The 18,293-nt window shown below is 48.3% G+C and overlaps 1 protein-coding gene across 4 annotated transcripts in view; it reads left to right on the top strand.

Moving 5' to 3' along the window:
- Nucleotides 1-11,674, top strand: part of Nphp4 (nephrocystin 4) — a 120,441-nt gene extending 108,767 nt beyond the window's left edge. For all 4 annotated transcript variants that reach the window (XM_074081512.1, XM_074081514.1, XM_074081515.1 and 1 more), the window contains 7 exons: nucleotides 6,487-6,643; nucleotides 7,092-7,177; nucleotides 7,719-7,804; nucleotides 9,265-9,436; nucleotides 9,931-10,110; nucleotides 10,393-10,536; nucleotides 11,038-11,674. In XM_074081512.1, the coding sequence (XP_073937613.1) occupies nucleotides 6,487-6,643; nucleotides 7,092-7,177; nucleotides 7,719-7,804; nucleotides 9,265-9,436; nucleotides 9,931-10,110; nucleotides 10,393-10,536; nucleotides 11,038-11,178 (966 nt within the window). In that variant the 3' untranslated portion in view covers nucleotides 11,179-11,674. The remainder of the gene's footprint in view (nucleotides 1-6,486; nucleotides 6,644-7,091; nucleotides 7,178-7,718; nucleotides 7,805-9,264; nucleotides 9,437-9,930; nucleotides 10,111-10,392; nucleotides 10,537-11,037) is intronic.
- The last annotated feature ends 6,619 nt before the right edge of the window (nucleotides 11,675-18,293 follow it).

The raw sequence follows: 18,293 nt of genomic DNA on the forward strand, positions 1-18,293 counted from the left end.
CAGAAGCTTTTTAGTTTTATGAGGTCCCATTTATCTATGCTATCTCTTAGTTGCTGTGCTGCTGGGGTTCCATTGAGAAAGTTCTTGCCTATACCTACTGACTCCAGAGTATTTCCTACTCTTTCCTGTATCAACTTTAGAGTTTGGGGTCTGATATTAAGATCCTTGATCCATTTTGAGTTAATCTTGGCATAGGGTAATATACATGGATCTAGTTTCAGTTTTTTGCAGACTTCTAACCAGTTTTCCCAGCAGTTTTTGTTGAAGAGGCTGCTATTTCTCCATCGTATATTTTTAGCTCCTTTGTCAAAGACAAGTTGCTTATAGTTGTGTGGCTTTATATCTGGGTCCTCTATTCTGTTCCACTGGTCTTCATGTCTGTTTTTGTGCCAGTACCATGCTGTTTTTATTGTTACTGCTTTGTAATATAGTTTGAAGTCAGGTATTGTGATACCTCCTGCATTGTTCTTTTGACTGAGTATTGCCTTGGCTATTCATGGCCTCTTGTGTTTCCATATAAATTTAATGGTAGATTTTTCAATCTCTTCAATGAATGTCATTGGAATTTTGATGGGAATTACATTAAACATGTAGATTACTTTAGGGAGTATAGACATTTTTACTATGTGGATTCTATCAATCCATGAGCATGGGAGATCTCTCCACTTTCTATAGTCTTCCTCAATCTCTTTCTTCAGAAGTGTATAGTTTTCCTTGTAGAGGTCTTTCACATCTTTTGTTAGGTTTACACCTAGGTATTTGATTTTTTTTGAGGCTATTGTAAATGGAATTGTTTTTATACATTCTTTTTCAGTTTGCTCATTATTAGTGTATAAAAATGCTAATGATTTTTCTATGTTGATTTTATATCCTGCTACCTTGCTGTAGCTATTGATGATGTCTAGAAGCTTCTGAGTAGAGTTTTTGGGTCTTTAAGGTATAGGATCATGTCGTCTGCAAAGAGGGATATTTTGACAGTTTCTTTACCTATTTGTATTCCTTTTATTCCTTCTTCTTGCCTAATTGCTCTGGCTAGGAATTTCAGTACTATGTTGAATAGGAGTGGAGATAGCGGGCATCCTTGTCTGGTTCCTGATTTTAGAGGGAATGGTTTCAGTTTTTCTCCGTTAAGTATAATGCTGGCTGTAGGTTTGTCATATATAGCTTTTATAATGTTGAGGTACTTTCCTTCTATTGTTTTCTTAGAGCTTTTATCATGAAATGGTGTTGGATATTATGAAAGGCTTTTTCTGCATCTATTGAGATGATCAAGTGGTTTTTGTCTTTGCTTCTGTTAATGTGGTTTATTACGTTTATTGATTTTCATATGTTGAACCACCCCTGCATCCCCGGGATGAAGCCTACTTGGTCGTGGTGAATAATCTTTTTGATGTGTTGTTGAAATTGGTTTGCCATTATTTTGTTGAGGATTTTTGCATCAATGTTCATTAAGGAGATTGGCCTATAGTTCTCCTTTTTGGAGGTGTCTTTGCCTGGTTTTGGGATAAGTGTACTACTGGCTTCATAAAATGTGTTTGGCAGTTTTCCTTCCCTTTCTATTTCGAGGAACAGTTTAAGGAGGGTTGGTGTCAGTTCTTCTTTAAAGATCTGATAGAATTCAGCAGAGAATCCATCACGTCCTGCACTTTTCTTTTTGGGGAGACTCTTGATTGCTGCTTCAATTTCATTTTGTGTTATAGGTCTATTCAGGTGATTAATTTCCTCTTGGTTCAGTTTTGGATGATCATATGTATCTAGAAATCTGTCCATTTCTTTAAGATTTTCAAATTTATTTGAATATAGGTTCTCGAAGTAGTCTCTGATGATTTCCTGGATTTCCATGGTGTTTGTTGTTATCTCCCGTTTTGTATTCCTGATTCTACTAATTTGGGTTTTTTCTCTCCTCATTTTAGTCAGGTTTGCCAGGGGTCTATCGATCTTGTTTATTTTTTCAAAGAACCAACTTTTTGTTTCATTAATTCTTTGTATGGTTTTTTTGGTTTCTATTTTGTTGATTTCAGCTCTTATTTTTATTATTTCTCTCTTTCTATTTGTTTTGGGATTTGCTTGTTGTTGTTTTTCTAGGAGTTTGAGATGTATCATTAGGTCATTGATTTGGGATCTTTCAGTCTTTTTAATATATGCACTCACGGCTATAAACTTTCCTCTTAGGACTGCCTTTGCTGTGTCCCATAGGTTCTGGCAGGTTGTATTTTCATTTTCATTGACTTCCAGGGACTTTTTAATTTCCTCTTTTATTTCATCAATGATCCATTGTTCATTAAGTAATGAGTTATTTAGTTTCCAGCTGTTTTCATGTTTTTTGTCTTTACTTTCATTGTTGAGTTCTAATTTTACTGCATTGTGATCAGATAGTGTGCACGGTATAATTTCTATTTTCTTATATTTGCTGAGGCTTGCTTTGTGCCCTAGGATATGATCTATTTTGGAGAAGGTCCATGGGCTGCTGAGAAGAATGTATATTGTGTAGAAGTTGGATGAAATGTTCTGTAGACATCAACTAGGTCCATTTGATCTATTGTATATTTTATTTCTTGGATTTCTTTATTGATTTTTTGTTTGGGTGACCTATCTATTGATGATAAAGGGGTGTTAAAGTCTCACACCATCCACTGAGTTGGAGTTAATATATGCTTTTAGGTCTTTCAGGGTATGTTTGATGAAACTGGGTGCGTTGACATTGGGTGCATATAGGTTGATGATTGTTATTTCCTTTTGGTCTATTTCCCCTTTTTTTAGTATGGAATGTCCTTCTTTATTTCGTTTGATCAATGTAGGTTTGAAGTCTACTTTGTCAGAGATAAGTATTGCTACTCCTGCCTGTTTTCGGGGACCATTGGCTTGGTAAATTTTCTTCCAGCCTTTCATCCTTAGCCTATGCTTCTTTGTGTCGGTGAGATGGGTCTCCTATAAGCAACAAATTGTTGGATATTACCTTTTAATCCATTTCATCAAGCGGTGCCTTTTGATGGGTGAATTAAGTCCGTTAACATTAAGTGTTAGTACTGATAGGTATGTGGTGATTCCTGCCATTTAGTTGTCTTAGTTGTTTGAAGGTTTGATTGTGTGTACCTAAGTTGAGGTTACTCTCTACTGTCTTGCTTTTTCTTTTCCTGTGGTTTGGTGCTGCCTGTCTTTTCATGGTTAAGTTGGGTTTCACTTTCTGTGTGCAGAAGCCCTTGAAGAATCTTTTGTAGTGGTGGCTTTGTGGTCATATATTGTTTTAGTTTCTGCTTATCATGGAAGACTTTCATTGCTCCTTCTATTTTGGATGATAGTTTTGCTGGATAGAGTATCCTGGGGTTGAAGTTATTTTCATTCAATGCCCGGAAGATCTCACCCCATGCTCTTCTTGCTTTTAATGTTTCTGTTGAGAAGTCTGCTGTGATTTTGATGGGTTTACCTTTGTATGTTACTTGTTTTTTCTCTCTTACAGCCTTCAATATTCTTTCCTTAGATTCTGAACTTGTTGTTTTAATGATGATATGTCGTGGGGTAGTTCTATTTTGATCTGGTCTGTTTGGTGTCCTGGAGGCCTCTTGCATCTGTATGGGAATATCTTTCTCTAGATTTGGGAAATTTTCCATTATTATTTTGTTGAACATATTACGCATTCCCTTCACTTGCACCTCTTCTCCTTCTTCAGTGCCCATGATTCTCATGTTTGGTCTTTTGATGGAGTCGGTGAGTTCTTGCATTTTCTTTTCACAGGTCTTGAGTTGTTTAATTAATAGTTCTTTGGTTTTTCCTTTAATTGCCATTTCATCTTCAAGTTCTGAGATTCTATCTTCTGTTTGTTCTGTTCTGCTGGATTGGCCTTCCGTTTTGTTTTGCAGTTCTGTTTCGTTCTTTTTTCTGAGGTTTTCCAAATCCTGGGTGGTTTCCTCTTTAATGTTGTCTATTTTTGTCCTGAGTTCATTTATCTGTTTATTCATCGTGTTCTCTGTTTCACTTTGGTGTTTATACAGTGCTTCTATGGTTTCCTTTATTTCTTCTTTTGCTTTTTCAAATTCTCTATTTTTATTGTCTTGGAATTTCTTGAGTGTCTCCTGTACATTTTGGTTGACCCTATCCAGTATCATCTCTATAAAATTCTCATTGAGTACTTGTAGTATGTCTTCTTTTAAATTATTCTCGTGGGCTTCATTGGGTCCTTTAGCGTAATTTATCTTCATTTTGTTGGAGTCTGGATCTGAGTATCTGTTTTCTTCATTCCCCTCTGGTTCCTGTACTAATTTTTTGCTGTGGGGAAACTGGTTTCCCTGTTTTTTCTGTCTTCCGTCATTGTCTTTGGTGTTGTTACTGTCCCTGTACTGTGTGCAATTAAGTATTTTCTAGCTTGTAATAATAACAATAGCGATATTTAGAATGGAAGGGTGAGCTGAGATGGAAAGCAAGAAGTTAAAGAAAGGAGGAAAACAATTACACAGACTGGAGGGACAAAGCAGAACAAGGTTTTAGACAAGAAAGTTTCAAAGGTATAAACAGGGAGCGTTAGTGTACTAATTGACAGTAAGGTGAACAGACATTAGAGAGACAGAGAGGATTGAAAATAAAAAATTAAAAAAAAGATAAGAATAAAAATTGAAAATAGGTAAATGAAAGAAATATCTGTATATAAAAATAAAATAAAATAAAATGAAAAATAGAAATTAAAAAAAAAAACAAAACAAAAAACCTCCAAGTTCAAATGCAATGAAGTTTCAGTAATTTGGGTGTCCATCTCAGTCAGTGAAGTTTCAGTCTTAATAATTTGAGTGTCCATCTCAGTCAGTGAAGTTTCAGTCTTAATAATTTGGGTGTCCATCTCAGTCTCCAGTCCTGGAGATGGTGCCTCAGGTGTGGTACACACACACACACGCACGCTTGCACACACACACACGCACGCTCGCACACACACACACACACACACACACACACACACACACACACACACACACCAAGTGTCCCAAGTTCAAATGCAATACAGTTTCAGTAAGTTTTTTATCATGCAGGTGTAATTCGGTTGTTCTCTCATCAAAGGTAGGGAGAAAAAGAGAAAAAAAACAAAACAAAGAGTCTGGAGAGAGTTCTGACAATGGTATCTGCAGCTGAGGCTTGCCTGCCTGCTGCTGTCAACCTGCTGTTGCTGGAGGCATTATTTATGCAGATCTCTGGGGTGAGTTCAGCACTCACCTGGCCCTGCAGGCTTTGTTTACTCAGAGTTTTCCTGTGAGCATCTGCTACAAGCTTTCCCCTTTCCAAACACTGGGAAAGGTGACACTGCACCCACGTTCTCAGGTCTGCGTGTTTATTTACAGTTCATGTGGGAAGTGGGTCTTCCCCGCTCTCCTGTGCAGTTTTCTTTCCACTGCCACTTTTACAGGCTTTCCTGCTCCTGATTACTGGGCAGTGCTACTGCTCCTACCAGCCGCCATGTTTGTTTACAGCTCATGTGGGAAGTGGGTCTTCACTCCTCTCCTGTGGAGTTTTCCTCCCTCTGCCACTCTCACAAGCTTTCCTGCTCCTGGTTGCTGGGCGCGCCCCCCCGCTCCCACCAGAGCCTCTCCGGCCTGCCTGGCTTGTTTATTTACAGTCCTGGGAAGGATTCCCTTCCCCCAATCTTCAGCGCTCAGTACGCCCCACCCTCTTTCCCACGTGTCTTTATTGTTCTTATTACTTATTACTCAGTTTCTCTTTTTTCCCCGGGTGGGGGTCAGTCTGTCCAGGGGCTATGCTGCTCTGGCCCAGGCTTGTCTGTGGGAGTACCGTGGTACCGCTAAGCTCACCTTGTCCACGTCTTCCCAAGCTGTCTGGGCGCGGGTGACTGGCGGCCCCGGGGCCCTCTTTGTTTCTCCGTTTAACGTGAAGTGGAGATTCTCTGTGCCAGCCGGAGGTGTGGAGGGGTCAAAGTTTTGCCTCTTCTCAGTGATTATGCCTGCAAAGTGTGTCTCCAGCATCTCTCCAAGATTTCACTATTGGAGGTTCGCTTTCTGCTTCCTCCCTCTAACTGCCATCATCTTGGAATCTTCCACAACTAACTTTTTGAAAAGAGGAGCACTCTTGATTTAGGCACAGCCTCTTTTTGCCATCTCGAATCAAAGAGCTCATGCCAGCGCCCCACTGTGCACACAGCCACCCCATTACCACCCACCTGGGAAGGTTAGTGGTGATGCCCTTCTGGGCTGACTTCCCGCACACACATTCCAGTCGTGTGGAGGTAGAATTGTGACTGATGTAGTTCTTGACTCTGGGAACACAACCTGTTTCACTAGCACTCAAAGCCTGTGTCTTGCTTAAGTAACAGGGTCACATCCACAGATGAACCTTATGCTGGGCACTGTCCTGGGCCTGGTACCTGTGGCTGCACACCCTAGCCCTGTGTTTCTGTGTGCGGTTGAGATCCCTGTGGTTTCCATGGAGTGCATGAAATCACTGCAAGCCCATGTGTCTGTCCTGATACCTGGTGCCATTGCTCTTTTGTAGGTCCTGTTCCGAGCAAGTGGTGGCAAGCCCATTGCTGTGCTCTGCCTGACTGTGGAGCCCCAGCCCCATGTGGTAGACCAGGTCTTCCGCTTCTACCACCCTGAGCTCACCTTCCTGAAGAAAGCCATCCGCCTGCCTCCCCGGCACGCGCTTCCAGGCAGGTTCCCTGCATTCCTGGTGGCTGGTGTTTTGCAGGTTCAGCTGACTGGAAAAGGCATCTCCCCAAGGTGGCCAGTGTCATGACAGTGCTGTCACAGCCCTGTGTCGCAATGTTGTACATTCTGTTTTTTGCCTGTGTAGTCTGAAGTGGAGACGTTCTGCCTCCTCTGATGTGATTCCATCCCTGTAAATTTCATGGCTCTGCTGGCCCGGGTCTGTCGCTGACAGATCTGCTTCCTCCCCACAGCTGACCGTTTTCTTTCGGGGCCCTTAGAACCCAGTGAAGTCCTTTGTGCTTAGTGACACCCGTGGGGTTTTTTTTTTGTCGCTCCCTGTGGATGACTCCTTGAAGAGGGCCACGAAGCATGCCAGGTCCACTTCCCTGCAGGCCTCACATGCATCACACTGGGCTGAGGTGGCAGTGCTGTGTATTTCTCCCATTCCAGGTGCTCCCATGGGGATGCCTGGTGAGGACCCCCCAATCCACGTTCGATGCAGTGACCCGAATGTCATTTGTGAAGCCCAAAACATGGTATGTTGTGTTGGCCCTATCTTGGGCAGGTCCTCCCAATGAGTCCCTGCCTGTGCCCTCCGCCTCTGCTCTCCCGCAGCCTTTTCATTTCAGGGTTTAGGCTAAGTAGTTTCTTTCCAAGGTGTTGAAGCGCTATTTTGACATCCTTAGGAGAGCTTTGCAAATAGGTTTTAATTTTTCCTGCTAGTAGATCAGTTCCTTGATGATCTGAATTTAAGAAAAGACATGAAGCAAAGTGAATAAAGGGGGTGGTAATTAAGGCACTTACTAATAACCATTGTGCCAAAGGGTAATGGCAGTAATGGTGTCATGACTGGTTAGGAAACTAGATAAAACCTGTAGAATATAATTATTTAAATCAATATAAAATCAAGAAGCTAATGATTTTCTCTTGCAGTGAGCAAAATAGTGAATGCTGACTGGTACAGAAAATTGCACATCTGACGGGGGAGGCGCTGCTCACATGTGCCTTTGCCTCATGCAGCTGTAGGTAGAGATTGTGGGCAGCCCTGGCATTGACATGCCCCACACCTGCTTTCAGGGCCCTGGGGAGCCACGGGACGTGTTTCTGAAGGTGGCCAGTGGTCCAAGCCCAGAGATCAAAGACTTCTTTGTCATCATTTATGCGTAAGTATGGAGACATTGGGGAGAGGATGGCAGTCTGGGTCTGTTGGTGGTCTGAGGATCCAGACCCATCCCCACGCTGGGGGCAGGTGACGGTGCTTTGTGAAGTGCAAGACTGATGCATAGTGACCAGCTCTGGGGCCAGCAGGGCCCTAGAGAGGCCAGGCTCTGTTCCAGACAGGCATCATGGCTGAGAGATGGGACGTGCTTCATGATGTCCAAGGACAGGCTGGGACAGGCTCGCTCCAGAGCCAGCCCAGGAGGACCATGGCTCTCAACTCTCCCCACCAAGCTCTGTGCTGAACTCCTGACGGACTCCAGCTTGGCCCTTCCTGGGTGCCGCCATTATCCTTTCACCTGAAGGCGACGATCAAGTCGCCCTTTACTTCTCCCATCCAGTGTTAGCTTTCCCCTTGCTATGAGAGAAGGCCTGCCATGAACAATCTAAAAGGAGGAGAGATTCTTTTAGTCCATGGTTCAGAGGTTTTGGTCCATTGTGGCTGGCTCTGTTCTGGGCCTATTGTGCAGCAGAACGTCATGGCAGTGGGAGCGTGTGGATGGAGGCTGTGTACCTCACAGTGGACAGGAAGCAGAACTGCATAATAACAGAAAGGAGGCCCAAGGACACACATCTGCTTTCAGATCCAACCAGGCCTCACCTCCCTTTCACCATCATACTATGAATCCATCCAGGAACTGTCCGCTGATTAGGTCTGAACCTCTTATGAGCTAATTATCTCTGGAAAGGCTCTCACAGACACACCCAGAGGTGCCTCACTAATCTAGGCAATTCTCATACCAGTTGAGTTGACAGTCAAGATGAATCCTTACACAGTTAGTTTAATGACTCCAGTCCCTTTGCTGTTTCCTCACAGTCCCTTCTTAAAGCCCTTTGGAGCCCCTTTAAAATGGGGGCGGGCTGGAAGGTTTCCTGCAGGGCTTCTGAGAACAGGGGTGGGGGTAAGCTGCATTCAAGGCTGAGGGGGCTGCACCAGAATCTGTCTTGCGGTGATTCCTCTGGCAGCCCATAAAGATGTCACCTGGTCCCATTTCCCATAATGCCGTGGAGTCTCCTCATTGACTGCTGACACTGGGCCCTGGCTCTACACTGTGACTTCCAACCACAGCCTCTTCCCTCAGCATGTGACACACACTGTCAGGCTTGGCCTCAGGAGTGGAGCTTGTCCAGGATACACATTTGGTCAGAGTCCTGTTGTGGTCACCCAACATGTAGCTCCCTCACACCCAGTTGCAAGGCAGGTGCTGCGTAAGCCTAAGAGCCTCTGGTTTGGGTGGGAAGGTGGCAGCCGGGGGCAGGCACAGCCTGTGTCTTTGGCTCCCATCTTCCGTGGCTTGCCCCACAGAGCCTCCCAGCTTCCCTGCCTTCTGGCAGCCCTGGTCTACCTCGTAGGTTGCTGTTGCCATCCTGAGGACGTGTGCAGACAGCCCCTGTTCCTCCACAGGGATCGTTGGCTGGCGGTGCCAGTGCAGACGTGGCAGATCTGCCTCCATTCCCTGCAGCGTGTGGATGTCTCCTGTGTCACAGGCCAGCTGACCCACCTGTCCCTTGTCCTTCGGGGGACACAGACAGTTAGGAAAGTGAAAGCCTTCACCTCACACCCCCAGGAGCTGAAGGTATGGCCTCTGGGACAGCAGAATTTTTGCTGTTCTGAGCCTGTCCCTGACTGCATGCTAGTGAGTGGCAGGGAGCAGCCCTGGTTCTGATGACAGTTTTATCCCCTCACTGTCACCATGGCCATAAAAACCACCTTTTGCTAGATGTGTCATTGAGGGTGAGTGATGGATAAACCTCAAGGGCCAGGCTTTACAGGTAAGTACTGTAGGACCTCTGGAATTAAGAAAGTTGCAGTGATGCACCTGGGCTGTAATGATGCAGGTTCCCACCTGCCAGAGCGAAGCCTCAGAACCCTGTCATTAGATAGGAGGTGGAGGGGGGTGGTCAGGGGGCTGAGGCTTCATGTCTGCATGGTCCAGGAAAGTTAAGTGGTCAGACCTGGACAACCTCTTGACCTTTGGACTCTCTGGGTCAGCCGGGCTCTATGCCCACGGAAAATCCATGTCTGCAAGCATGAGAGGCTGCACCCAAAGCTCTGCTCTTGTCCTTGCAGACAGACCCTGATGGTATCTTTGTGTTGCCGCCTCACGGGGTGCAGGACCTGCATGTGGGCATTAGGCCATGGAGGGCTGGCAGCCGCTTTGTCCACCTCAACCTGGTTGATGTGGACTACCACCAGCTTGTGGCCTCCTGGCTCGTGTGCCTCTCCTGCCGCCAGCCACTCATCTCCAAGGTCTGTATGAGGAACAAGTGAAGGCTGAGGGGTGAAGGCACTGCAAGACCTCTGCTGTGCAGAGAGTACCTGGGTGTCACCTGGCTGTGTGACTCAGACTGCCCAGATACAAGGCTGGGTGGGGGAAATACTTGCTCTTATATGTCTGTACCCTGGGGCACTCCAGATATCTCCGGAGGTATCCAGTGTCCAGGGCCATGTCCCAGGCGGTTAGACTCAGAAAGTACTTTAGAAGGCACCAGTGACTGTTCCCAACTTGTCTCTCTGTTCCCCCTCTCCCAGGCCTTTGAGATCACAATGGCAGCAGGTGAAGGGAAGGGTGCCAACAAGAGGATCACCTACACCAACCCCTATCCTTCCCGGAGGACCTACTGCCTACACAGTGATCGTCCTGACTTGCTGCAGTTCAAGGAGGATTTCTTCCAGGTATGACCATGAGGGGCAGACTGTGCTGTTCTCCCAGCCCTGGCAAGGGCTGTTGTAGGGTTAGCACTGTGTTCAGCAGAGGTTCTGTCTTCCCATGGGTCCTTCTGCCTTCATCTGGAGACCTGACTTCTAGCACCATCAAGGAGGCCCTGGTGGATGACCTGCCTTGCTCCTCATCTGTTCTGTGCAAACCCTGTTGCCTGAACCTCAGCTTCTTCAGTGAAGGCCCTTCAGGTGGCCATCTTTCCCTAAGTCAGGAAGACCCCTCTGTCATTTGCCAGAGTCAGTGAGCTTCCAAGAGGGAACAGTACAGACTCATGCTCCACCCATGCTGAATTAGCTTAGGCCTGGTGAGCAATGCCTAGTCTGCAGGGCTCCAGCCCTCCTGGGCACTGGGTCTTAGGCCTTCCTAGAAGTGACCTGCCTATCTCACATTTCTAGAAGCATGTAGAACAGAGGGGACAGGTCAGGGGTATGCTGGATTCCTGGTACTCCTTTCAGGTGGGAGGAGGAGAGACCTACACCATTGGTCTGCGGTTTGCACCCAGTGGGAGCCCAGGACAGGAAGAAATTCTGATTTACATCAATGACCATGAGGACAAAAACGAAGAGACTTTTTGTGTGAAGGTCATCTACCAGTGAACGCATGGGGAGGGGCCAGCCAGTGCCTGTCTCCCACACACTCTCCCTGTAGACCCCTCCCGGCCTCTGGCCTCTGCTGTGTGTGACCCCAGGACCCAACCAGATGGACTGTGGACTTGACTGAGTGTGGAGACTGAGTCCTTGGTCATTTTGTAACACCTGTGTCCAGCTAAGCTGCTGCAAACACCATCTGAGGCGCGAGGCTGTGTTCCCGGGCGTGGATGTGAGCTCTGGGCTATGATGGCAGTGGCCTTGTCTCTGCCCGAGTACACACGAGGCCACTTTGTCCCCCTGTAGCTCGTGGACGCTGTCACTGTCTAGAACTTTGTTTTGATTTGCTTTCAGCAAAGTATTTTGTGAATCAGCCTAAATGATAAAATTATGTTTTTCTTAGTGGGTTTTGTATGAACATAATGTATTATTTGCTACATGGGGTTTTATATGGTATTATTTTGTACTTGCTTTTTAAGTCATTGAATGAAATGCTATACTTCTACATGGTTCCTCTTCCATGGTTCTCTTGTGTTCTTCCCGATGACACAGTGTCAGGTTTCCTGTCCACAACTTCATTTCCCTTGAGGAAAATGTGACTGGGCCAGTCTGGTCCTGAGCCTTGTGCCCTTGTGGAGGGCCCCCTTGGGCCTGGCTGGCAGTAGGGTGAGGGGCTGCAAGCAGCAGGGATGGTTGGAGTGTGAGGGGCTCAGCTCCTCACTCCATCCTGGCGGGCACAGGCAGTGAGAAGTGTCCCTTTTCCATGGAGAAGCTCACACATGTCATTAACCTCAGCTGCTTCAGTAGTGCTGTGATCGTGATGCAGTCTGCATCTCTCAGAGAGGGATTTTGTATGCACTTTTTTGGATCCTAAAGGTCGGAGCTGTGGCTTTCTCTTACATGCCCTGCAGTGGCTACAGGAGGAACTATGAATGGGGAGCGGGAGTTCAGTACCATAACTCAGCACACAGACCAAGCTCCACCTCCTGTTTCTCCCCTGTTCCAGAGGATGGGCATTTTTTGCTTTGGCTGGGTTTTCTGGCAGGCCAGTGTTGAGCTCTACTCAGGTGGATGCTTATAAGCTATGTAGTCTCCCCCTAAGGAGGCTCCTGGAGTCCAAAGAAGACAGGTGCCAAGTCTCTGAGACCTGTGGGCTGAGTGCAGCATCTGGTGTGTCCATGATGAAGCTGGAGCCACAGCAGTTCAGGAGGTCCATCCATGGCAGTGACTACAGCTGACTGGTGACTTGGTCCTTAGGGATTCGACTTTCTTGTACTGGCTCCTCTGAGGCGACTGGAAAGGCCTTGGGAGGCCAGGGTGGTCCTCCCTCTCTTCTCCCTCACTTCCTCACTCACTAGTTCTCTATGCCTGGGCCTATGGTGTGTGGCCCTCACAGCTCTGGAGGGAGAGGGCAGATGATGATGGATGCTTAGCTATCTCTGGAATGGGAGGGATGGTGCTGTTTCCAGCAAGAAGAAAGAGGCTGGGAAGGTTCCCTGTAGGACACTGAGTTCCAGAGGAAGTGGATGGATGAGGGTGGGGGTGGAGTCTACCAGGCAGGGGGACAGCAGGCAGAGGCTGAGTCCCAGGGGAAGGCCATGCTGTGCCCAGGTTGAGTAGAACAGGCAACTGCAGCTTGGCCCTGGAAACTGTTGCTGGTGCCCAGGGGCCTTCTAAACCAGGATGAGGACTTTGATCTTCACAGAACAGTGTCAGGTAGTCTCTGAAGGGTCTTGGCTGGGCTGGGTGGAGACAAGACCTTGCTACATGTGACATGGAGAATGGACTGGAGCCATTGGCAGCTGCAGTGCCTAGGAAAGCTGAGACAAGAGGACAGACAAGGGCAGTTATATTGAATCAGCTGTGAATGGTAGAAACCCCAAGGTAACACTGTCTGAGCAAGATGGACGTTAATTTCTCTTACATTTCAGCATCCAGGTAGGTGACCCAGGGCTGGCATGGAGTTCCATCGTCACTGTGTCGATCTTTTTTCCTCTCGTTTTGTTAGTTTCATCAAGTTGTGTCCCAAGATGGCTGTTCTAGTTCCTGCCATCACAGCCACATCCTAGTCAGCAGGAAGGAGCAGATGAAGGGCCTGTCTTCTCCCTTAAAATTACTTGCCAGTAGTTGGACCTCCTTTTCTGAATGCATCTCTGAATTGGTTTTTTATTAGAGCCTGGGTCTGCCTTAGCCCCTGCCAGAGCTGACTGAAAGAGCAAAGGGGAGAAGAGCTCTTTGCCATGTATTTGGAGGAGGGAGAGTCAGGAGTTGGGTGTCCATGTCCCAGGTCCCTGGGCTGTGTGGGGCTGCTGGTCAGTTAGGAGGCTTAGGCCCTGAACCCCCACTACAGAAACAGCTCTGATCCCCGCTACTCCAGGACTCCCCATGCCTCAGGTGGGGTGTACAGGAGGCCATCTGTCCCTAGCCACATCTGAAAATAAGTTCCTATTGTTGTAAGTCACCTGTGGTTTTAAATCTATGGCTGTCACATATGGGCCAGATCAGCTGATACCCTGCCTCAAGTCCTTCTGGGGGCTCGTGCTGCTGTCTGAGTCACCGTGAGCCTGGGACAGTCACATTCTGGGAGGCTGCCGCTGTCACCTGGAGATACCAAGGTCTGATGAGCCTATCCATGGAGGAGCAGAAACAGGCATGATGGATCATCCCAGAGAGTGAGACCCACGGCATTCCACCCTCTGCTGTGCCTCGGTATCCCGCAGTTGGTGGTGGTGGGGACAACAGTGGGACGCTGCCCAAGTCCTGCCCTCCCAGCTTTCGTGCTACTTCTTGAGATTCACCCCAATGAAGGGCTAGTTCAGGTCAAGAATTTGGTTTTTATGTTTGGTTTTACTTTGGGTGACTAACTCAGCTGGCTACCTGTCAGCTAACTTCAGGTAAGTTAGCTCATTGGTCAGTTTTTTTAAAGGAAGAAAATTTTTTAACAGAATTATTTAATAGTGGAGAAAATGAGTGTAGGTTTGTTGTCCTTGTGTGTGCATGTGTGTGTGCGTGTGTGTGTGTGTGTGTGTGTGTGTGTGTGTGTTTGACATGACTGCAGATGTCTTGAGTCTTAACCATTGTGTCTGTCCCTGACTGACCCTAGCTGGGTTTGCCTGCATGTCTTCCCAGCAAACCATAAATGGATAAATTCATATGTGGGGCTTTACAATTGGACACTGGCTCCAGGGAGGCACCTGATTCTCCAATATCCTCTTAAGATAAACCAGGTGCATTCCAGCCAGGACGAAGTCACTTTTGTCCTAATCCATACACATGCCCCTCCTCCTGCCCAAATAACAGGATTTAACTGGTCTTGCTGCCACCCAGTCCATACTTCTGTTAGTAAGACCCCCCCCAGTAAATTGCCCTCTGCATGGTCCTGGATCTGTCTTCCTGTCTTTGGTCTCACAGCATCTTGGAGCTGAGTTGTTCTGGAATAATGTGTGTGTTTGTATCAAGCCTCCCTTGAATTCGTTGCTGTGTCTGCATCCCTGTCCATCCTAGAAGCTTTTGGAAGGAGAGGGCTGCACCATGTTTCAGGATGAGTCCCTGGAAAGCAGATCATTTGGAAGCATCAGTAGGAAAGAGCCAGGGAAGGAAGGAGCCCTAAGGACCAGGTGGCTAGCACTCCTCTACCCTCCCCACACCTCGAATCCTGGCCAGCCTATGTGCAGGCCGGAGAAAGCCCTGGAGAGTTGAGGATGTTTGCAGTAATGCTGGCCAGGACTGAAACAGTAGGGGGCAAGTGTCCTGGACAGGGTGACCACATCTACCCTGGCCTTACTGTTTTCTTTCTAGTTTATGGCTCAGGACACAGGAGAGCAGGATCCTGGAGGACCAGGCTTAGGAGGAATATTCCAAAGTGGTGGCCAGATGTGCTGGCCTCCACTCGATCTGCAGATCACTGTGCTCACAAGGTCACCTTTGGGCCCCTGAGGGGAGCTCAGGCTAGCCTCAGCCAAGGCTCTGTTCACCAGTCACAGAGCTCCTCCGAGGTGTAGAGCTGACTTTTTCCCAATGTGCCAGCTTCGTTTCCAGCATGTTGGAATCATTAGGCCAGGACTGAGCTCCTGACCTAGAGGTGAGTCTCCACCCTGGGCAGCCATGAGCCACACCAACCTCAGAAGTGCTGCTAGCTGTGCATCATCTCTGTGGGTGTTTCATTCATTGTCTTAGTGCAGATACCTTAGATGGGGTAATGTATAAACAGCAGATTTTTATTGCTGAAAGTCCAAGATCAAGGTGTCAGCAGATTTGGTGTGTGGTCTCTTGCCATGTCCTCACATGGTGGAATAAGCAAGGTGACTCTCTGGAGCCTCTTTTATAAGGGCACTGACCCCACTCATGAGGGCACAGTCCTCATTACATAATCCCAAGACCCCTTCTTACACCACACCTTGGGGACACAAACCTTCAGATCCCAGCCCCTTCTAGACTCCACTTTGGTGAAGGGCCTTAGGGTCCATTTCCTAAGTGGCCCTCAGTGTAAAATCGAGACACATGAACACTCAGTAGGCACGTGCCACCTGCAGGTGAGCAGATCAGCCGGAAGCTGGGGTCAGGAGTTCTGCATCCAGCTGTAGCCCAGCCTGGGTGTCCTATACAGATGATAGTTGTGGTACACCAGGCTGGTGTGGGGCTGCCTGACCCAGGCTCTGGGGCTCAGACCTGAGGTGGGCTAGGCTGGGAAACCCTGGCAAACATTGGGTGTCAGCAGGGGTGAAGGCAGCTCCCTATGTAAACGAGGCCTGGGAACTCTGGGGTCATAGTGACAAGACCTGTGTCTTCCTGGGCCAGGAAGGATGCCAGGCACTTTTCAGATCTATTTCCAGTAATGTCCTCAGCTACTGTGCAGGGGTGATGCAGTGATGGTCACTTTGTTGACAAGGACCGAGGCTTGGCAAGGCTACAGAGCACTCAGGTCACACAGCCAGGAGGGATTGTAGCCCCAGAGCTTTCCCACCAACACGTCTCCAGGGGCACCGTTTACAACAGGTTCACAACCCTCATGGCAGCTCTGACCTCAGAGCCCCAGCTCCCAGCTGCAAGTTCCAGAACTCTGTGCAGATACAAGCGGTGCCTCACCTTCCTTTGCCCCAGTGAGGGATACCTAGGCATCCAACATTTGAGGGTGAACCAAGGCCTACTGGGGCTTAGACTAGTGTAGGCCAGCCCCTAATGGTGTGCCTGGATGGGGTCTCTTGAAGGTGAATCTCTGTTGTCTCTATGGTGACAGCATGTGATTCCACTGGAATCTGGCTTCTCCAGGTGTCACTTTTTCATGCACATCACCTTTTGAGCCTAAAGTCCAAACTCCAAAACCATGGCCTCCTTCATTTCTAACAGCTAATGAAATATAGTGTCTGGCTTCTATCTGCACCCTCACTGCGGGACTGTCAACAAGTCTGTGACTAAGTTAGTCCTGTTAACACCCTGCTCAGTGGCCTGGAAACTGAAACCCAGGTACTTTTAGCAAATTGCTCCCAGTGGCACAGCAGGAAGCCCAAGTCACCTTTCTCCGAATCCTGAACCTTCCCTGTCCATAGGTTTGTGATGGAATGCATGATGCTGGAGGCCTGGAAGAAATGGGTCTCCAGATGAGGAGGGGAAGGAGTGTCCTCTCATGTCCTCAAGAGGTAAGCACAGCATGCTCCACCCCCTACCTCAGTGTGGTGCTCAGGTTTCCTGTAGGACTGGCCTCTCTGGTCCATGGTGCTCAAGTTTTCTTTCCCTGGTGGCTGCCCCACCATGACTGTCTCTGTCTTCACGTTCTTTCTCCTGTTCCGACCTCTCTCTGTCCTGCCTGTTCTGCCAGGGAAGGCTGCACCTGAGAATGCTGGCTGGAGCAAGACCCGTCCTCAAAGCCCTTGCCACCCATCTGTGGGGCGCAGTCAGTTGCTTTCCCGTTCTCCCACCTGTCTCTGTCTGCCTCTGTGAAAGCCTCTTTCTTTGCCTCTGTCTCTCCCTCCCTCACGTGATATTTCTCTGTGTCTGTTGTTCAGTCTGACCCTGTCCCAGTCACCCCCAAGCCACAGCCCCTTCTCTGGTCTGGGGGAAACTGAGACTCCCTGAGGGCAAACGGGGACCAACTCAGTGGTTGAGTCAGGTGGCTTTGATCAGGGACAAATGCCCTGGAGTTGTTGGATGTGTCCCTGTGCCACCACCACAGTGCTGGGCGTGTGAGAGGACAGCAGAGATGTCCCACACAAGAATGTCCAACCTGTGGCCACAAGTGGCTGCCAGTGATTGGCCAGGCTCTCTGTGCCTCAGTCTCCTTGTCAACAGCAGCACCTGGCAGCAACACAGAGGGAGCCCTCACACACCTGTGCCATGATTTCCAGGCAGGTCCTGGTCACCTTAGTGCCCATTTCAGCAGTCGTGTGGCCACCCCAAACTTGACTTTCTCATCAGGGAGACGGGATAAGCACACTATCACCTCAGGGAGCTATGAGATCACCTGCCACGTGACTGTGCCACCAGCTACCACCCCTGCCTCCTGATGGCACTCAGCTCACCTGTGAGTTGCTCCTGGGAATGGAAGTTCCCACATTTCTAAAGCTGTGTGCCTCTTCTTTGGGGTCCTGAGTACAGTTCCACCTTGATCAGTCTCTACATGGTGCTTGGGATCCGGGGCCTTGCCACCGAAAGCTGCAGCTAAGCCCGAGCCTGGGCCTCATCTCTCATGTTTCAACCGCCTTACCCTAGGTCCTGACTGCATGTGGCCAGGTCTCTGCTCAGGGAGGAGGAAATAGCTTTGGCCTCCAGGGAATGCCCAGAGCGAGAGGTACATTGTGACCCATGGGCCATTTGCATTCAGTGAGACCTGGGGGTAGGTGACAGTTGCCCCAGACACATCAGGGGCCCTGCGCCCTATGAGGGCTGCCGTGAGGGGAATTTTATGTTCACCTTGGCTGTGCCATGGCACCCAGACATGCGGTCAAACACATCCGGGTGTTGCAGGGTAGGTACTGCGTCACTGTGTTTAACTTTGAAACCAGTGGGCTTTAGGGATAGCCTAGCGCTGGGGAGTGTTAGGCCCCAGACCCAAACTCTAGTTCCACATGTCGGATCTGGCCACTCACCTCAACATGTCAAATAAAGGCATGAGTAACGGTGAAGGGCAG

This window comes from Castor canadensis, chromosome 7, assembly GCF_047511655.1.
Source record: "Castor canadensis chromosome 7, mCasCan1.hap1v2, whole genome shotgun sequence".
NCBI classification, from domain to species: Eukaryota; Metazoa; Chordata; class Mammalia; order Rodentia; family Castoridae; genus Castor; species Castor canadensis.